Here is a 5,914-nt window from a genome sequence, read left to right on the forward strand (position 1 = left end):
GATACATAATGTTATTTTGTGTATAAGATGTTGTGCAGATGTGATGACTTGGTGGTGAATGTGATCTAGGAGCAGCCCCTGCATTGTGAGGCAGCAGAGCTGCTGTGTGAGCTGAGCCCAGGCTGGGGGGAGGGGGGAGGAGGACTGCAGCCCTACATGGTCATGGACCTGCCCCCAGCACGTCAGCAGCTGACGGTCCTGCTCCCGGGGGTTTAGAGTTTTGGCTCCCGGGAAAGGTTCCAGTCCTGGGGGATAGAGGGCTGAGTTTTGTTGCTTCCATCCATCGTGCAAGACGCTAAAGGCCCCTCATCCAGCTCTCTCCTGTGAGCAGGAGCCTCATGTCTCAGTTTATTTGTCTTTTGGAGCTGGAGATCTTTGCCAGAAGTGGTCGATTCAGCAGTGTCCTGAAGCTTTTTTGATGCTGTTTTGTTGCTGGAGATGATGATGACACCACATTGAGAAGCTTCAACCAACATAGCCACAAAAAAATTATATTTATTCTATCCTCTCCCTCTCTCTCTGCTCATTGCAAGCTCCTAGTGGTACTTTTATTATTATTATCCTGTATCCATCAACCCAACTCCTCCAACTACTTGGAAGGCAGCTCCAAAAGTGCTCTGCAAATTGTTCACATTTGTGCCAGAGAAGCCAAAAAACAGGACTTGAACTTGGGTCTACCCTACTGATCCTGGGGAGTTAAGACATCATCATCATCAAGGAGAACCTCAACAGCAGAAGAAGGAGAAGAAGAAGAAGGAGAAGACCTGGGACATTTTCAGTTTTTATACATTTTTTTTCTAAATTTTTTATTTTTTTTTTTCCAATTCCTATTCTTGCATTTTTGATAGGAGCCTGATTTTTGTTGCCCAAAAAATTTAGTTTTAATGTTTGGGATTCAGGAAAATATACCAAGAGGTGGGACCACCATGAAAGAGGAACCACTGGGAGGTGGGATGAATCCAGTCCGGTCATGGATGCATACAGCAGGGGTAGTGGATGCTAATACAGCCGCCCAAAGGTAGGTGTTTGCCAAATGATGTTGGGTTTTTTATTTCTCATCCCCCCATCCTGATGGGTCTATATCAATGACAATCTCCCTGGTTCCATGTAGTAGCTGCTGGTGGCACATGCCCCCTTGCCCTGCTTCTCTCACAATGTGCCAGGCTCTCACCCAGCCCTTGTCTCCTCTTCTCCTGCAGTGGTGTGGGGCTTGCGCGGGCACATTTCGAGAAGCAGCCGCCTTCCAACCTCAGGAAGTCCAATTTTTTCCACTTCGTCCTAGCCCTGTACGACAGGCAGGGACAGCCGGTGGAGATTGAGAGGACAGCTTTTGTGGACTTTGTGGAGAAGGAGAAAGTAAGTTTTTTTTTTTTCTGCATAGAATATACATTACATCACCCCAATGCATAGGGAACAATTCAGACCTGATCATCACCTCCCAATAGATTGATTATCACAATATATTGCATTGATCATCACTCCCATATTGTGTACTAAACCTCTAATATAATATAAACCCCCTTACACTTTATTGCATTGATAATCCCCCCTATATATTATACTTTTAACCCCATATGTAAAATAATCATCTAACAAAAGATATAGATCACCCCCTTAGCATCTTTTATTGCATTGATCATCAACCCCCATATTTAATGTACTATATTGCACTTTTAACCCCAATATGTAAAATAATAAATCCAACATAATATATTGATCATCATCCCCCATATTTCATGTAATATAATGCACTTTTTAACCCCAATATGTAAAATACTAAATCCAACATAAAATATTGATCACCTCCATATTTAATGTAAAAAAGTGCACTTTAACCCCAATATGTAAAATAATAGATCTAACAATATATTGATCATCACCCCCATATATGATATAATATATTACACTATAATATATTGATTTTAATCCCTATTTTCAATGGATTCCAGTTTCACTCCCACATTTAAAATTATGTAATAAACCTTATCCAGCCTATATTTTATACTTTCACCCCAATATGTAAAAGAACACATCTAATAGAATATATTGGGGGAGCAGCACTATAATCTGTAGGTATTTATATTGCACTTTCATCCCCAAATTTAAAATAATACAATAAGCATCTAATATATTAATCATCGTCCCCTTTATGGCACTGATCACCCCATATTTTAATGTGACACAGTGCAGATTCACCTCAATATGTAAAATTATACATCTTATATCATTTAGTGATCATCACCCCCTTTAGAATTATATATTGCATTGATCATCGCCCATATATAGTGATCATCACCCCTATATTTTATGGAATATGTTGCACTTTCACAACAATATATAAAAACATGCACTAAACATCTAATATATTGGCCATCCCACATCCATGTAATATAGTCCTCTGAGATCTATCATTTATTGATCATCCTATATGAACCTTCTTGCACTTATATTCTCTATATATTTATCCTGATATAATGCAAATCTAGTCCATACACAGAAATCTTGTCCCCAATGTCTTATACACGGAGTATAACTCTTATTGCGTGTTCTACTTCCCCTTGTAATAAAACAGCATTAAGCTTAAGTAGCAATAAAATGACCCCTGTTATAAATCCCCCCGTGGATGTGAAATACTTTCTAAATATCCAGACGTAAAAATATAATATATATAAAAAAGTAAATATTACACAAACTGCCTGGAGCAATGACTATAATGCATTTGCATTGTGTAATGTATATCTATTATCACCCCCCATACAATGTATATAAATGGATATAAAAGTATCCAGAGAAATAATGTTATTTCAGAATAAAACTTGTCACCCCCCTGGATTGATATCATCCTTCTATTGTGTAGCCAGGATTTGGGATCGATTTAATCCTCCCATTTATTATGCAAAAAAATAATCTAAGTGTCCTGTAAAGTATACAAGCCCCTGTTTATGGGAAATCCTGTCACCAGGAAAGGGATGAAATGTCATATTTTCTGTATAAAGTAACTTTTTCTCTTATTTCCAGGAGCCAAACAGTGAAAAAACTAATAATGGGATTCACTACAAGCTGCAATTGTTATACAGTAATGGTAAGTGCTTCATATTGTATATAATCCTAATATTATTTACTAGTATTCTCCAAAATACCAACCAAATCGTCAATATCTAGATAAAGTTCCCTTAGTAGTATCTGCTGATATTTGTATATAATATCTATAATTTGTCGATTCTCCCAATTCTGATGCATTCTGTTTAGTCATGTGCCATGGAGAACAGAAACTTTTTATATAACATTTATTATTTAGATAAAAGAATAAATTAAATCGAAAAAAAACAGGAAAAAGAACATTAATGATAAAAAAAATCTAAAATAAATTCTATTTACTTTGTGTCTTTATATTAGTTACACGATGGGCACATCGGTCATAATAATTTAATAATTGGTAATATTTGCTGATTTAGCTTCTTCATATTTGTAGTAATTGATCACTTTTATAAATATTTTTTTCTTTGTGTAGGAGTTAGAACAGAACAAGATTTATATGTTCGGCTAATAGATTCCATGACCAAACAGGTGAGACAATTTATTTGTAAACTTTGCACATATGTCTTGTACTGTGTGATGTGTAATTTGGTGTATAGATAATATAAATATTAGGCGCATGGTGTGGATCCCCTGTTGTTATTATATATGTAGTAAGGTGAAAAGGCAGCTTGTTCCTCTCTGCTCTCTAGTCACCTCTTAGCCCCCCATCTCCATAATTCAAGCTCCTCCAGGGGTCACCAGGACCCGTCCATCCCCCAGCCCCTGTCACAGCTTGTAAATAACATAATTACACCGAGGCGCTTATTAAATAATTTAACCTGTCGTGTACAACTTCCCTGATAGGAACTAGAGGTTATCAATAAAATCCACTGCAATTATATGAAGGGTGAAGGGGGGAGGAAAACAGTGAGATTAGATTCACTCAAGAGTCCAGTGCAATATTTACTAATAAAATAATAGATAATAATTAGTAATAATAATATTTGGATTAATGCATCTCATTTTGCAGGCAGAAGAACAGTCATGTTCTTCTTGTTGTTGTCTCTTTAGCCCAGTTGATTTCGGATTTGTCATTGATGCCACTTGAGCCCCCTCCTAAGGAGGAGATGAAGTGACAGGCAGCAGGCTGGGGGATACACTGGACCCTTGAGCACTGCTTGTACACAGGACTCCATTCATCCTGCAGCCCCTCTCCACTTGACAATGTCCCCTTTTATTTCCTTTTGTATATAAACAGCTAAATGTTTTCGGAAATCACTGCTGACTTAATGATTGGGGCTGATGAATAAGTTGAAGTGCAAAAAAAATGTTTTTTTTTTTTGTAGTTTTTTCTTTTAACCAAATCTTTGTAAACTCCCAATTTATTGTGCATTTAGCTGGTGGCATGTGAGCAGAGACATTACATCTCCTCGTAGCCCAGTAACTGATCAAAGAGTCAATGGTGCTGAACCGACAGTTTATGGATTCCTGTTTGTGCTACATAACCAAAAAATAAATCATTTCTAAATACTGGGAGAAGGGGAGAGACGATCAGCACCGGGTCCTATCCAGGGGGATCCATCAGTGTTGTGTCTGTGCCGGCTGATGGTTTGCAAACACTGTCTGTTACTAAAGCTGTTGTGTATATTCCTCTTATTGCTCCACATATGTGGATCCTCAGCTTCCAGCAGCGACAACACGAGCCGATCATATCGCACATCCAATCCCAATACGATATCCTGCAATTACATAAATCTGCATATAATTCATCGTTCCATTTTCAGCAACTACACGAAGCTTTCACTAATATCTAAAGTCTCACATTAACCCCAAGCATAAAATTGCAATTTTTTCCGACTTGTCATATCGGATGAGGCTTCCAGTAATTAATTTTAGGCTTCAGATATTATTATATATTTCACCTTATAGAGAGGATCCTCTGATTGATACTTGGGGAAGTTACAAAAAGTTGTCATCTCATGAATAGGGAATCGTTTTGTTATAAACGATTATTTTTAGGATGGGTCTATGTGGGTCAGAGGTGCTCAGACACCTCTAGGATATTGGTTAGGAGGTGCAGGGGTGATGAAGAAGAGGGGGACGTGGATTTGCAGGGGTTTAGGTCCCTGTTCATGATAAGTTATGGGTACGCGCTACCTTAGCATTGGACAAGGTGCGCACAGGAATTATTTTTAGGATAGGTCAATGTGGATCAGAGGTACTCGGATATGTAGATTAGTCCCCTCTAGGATTTTCGTTAGGAGGTTCAGGAGTGATGAATAAGCGGGTTTGGGTCCATGTCCAGTTATGGATACGCGCCCCGCGTTATCCCTGCGCAGGGTGCGCACTGGTTTTTGGAAGGCACCGCATAAGGATCATGCGTTCAGCCGGTCTTCTATGGCACCAAGCCCGGGTCAGGAGTTGTCTGATCCAGGCTTGGCACTCCAGTGGAGGAAGTAGTGGAGCAGCCGCCTCCATGCTCCAGGCTTCCCAATCCTCCTCCATCCATCCATCCAGCCAGGACTGCGCACCTATAGCCCCGCACCATCTGTCTGAGCCTCTGCTCAAAACCCACTCATCCGTCCCCCAGACTCTGCCTTTTTACCAGAGAAAAATCATTGTTAGCACTTTCAAAATAAACAGCAGATTGTCCATTACCACTTTCCTCCTAAATATCATCCAGACACCAGCAGATTGTGCGCAGCCTCCGAGCAATCACAATCGTCACAACCGCATCGGACACTTCTGATATTTTACATTGCAAAAAAGATTTTAATTCAGGAAGAAGTGATGTAAATCTGCAAAATACACCCTAAAAAAATGCCAGAAAATGAAAATCTGAGAAGGGATAATACACTCGGGACAATAGATCAATGTAATAATAATAATAATAATG

General features: G+C 39.1%; 1 protein-coding gene across 22 annotated transcripts in view; it reads left to right on the forward strand.

Annotated features, from left to right (window-relative positions):
- Nucleotides 1–240: 240 nt before the first annotated feature.
- The window catches only part of EBF3 (EBF transcription factor 3), a 120,468-nt gene continuing 114,794 nt past the window's right edge, over nucleotides 241–5,914 (forward strand). For 10 of the 22 annotated variants that reach the window (XM_072131278.1, XM_072131276.1, XM_072131285.1 and 7 more), the window contains exons 1-4: nucleotides 242–1,018; nucleotides 1,200–1,356; nucleotides 3,019–3,082; nucleotides 3,512–3,567. In XM_072131278.1, coding sequence (XP_071987379.1) covers nucleotides 885–1,018; nucleotides 1,200–1,356; nucleotides 3,019–3,082; nucleotides 3,512–3,567 — 411 coding nt within the window. In that variant the 5' untranslated portion in view covers nucleotides 242–884. Of the gene's footprint in view, nucleotides 1,019–1,199; nucleotides 1,357–3,018; nucleotides 3,083–3,511; nucleotides 3,568–5,914 lie in introns of all 22 variants that reach the window. The other 12 variants (XM_072131271.1, XM_072131269.1, XM_072131274.1 and 9 more) reach the window with 3 other exon arrangements.

This window comes from Engystomops pustulosus, chromosome 11 (assembly GCF_040894005.1).
Source record: "Engystomops pustulosus chromosome 11, aEngPut4.maternal, whole genome shotgun sequence".
NCBI classification, from domain to species: Eukaryota; Metazoa; Chordata; class Amphibia; order Anura; family Leptodactylidae; genus Engystomops; species Engystomops pustulosus.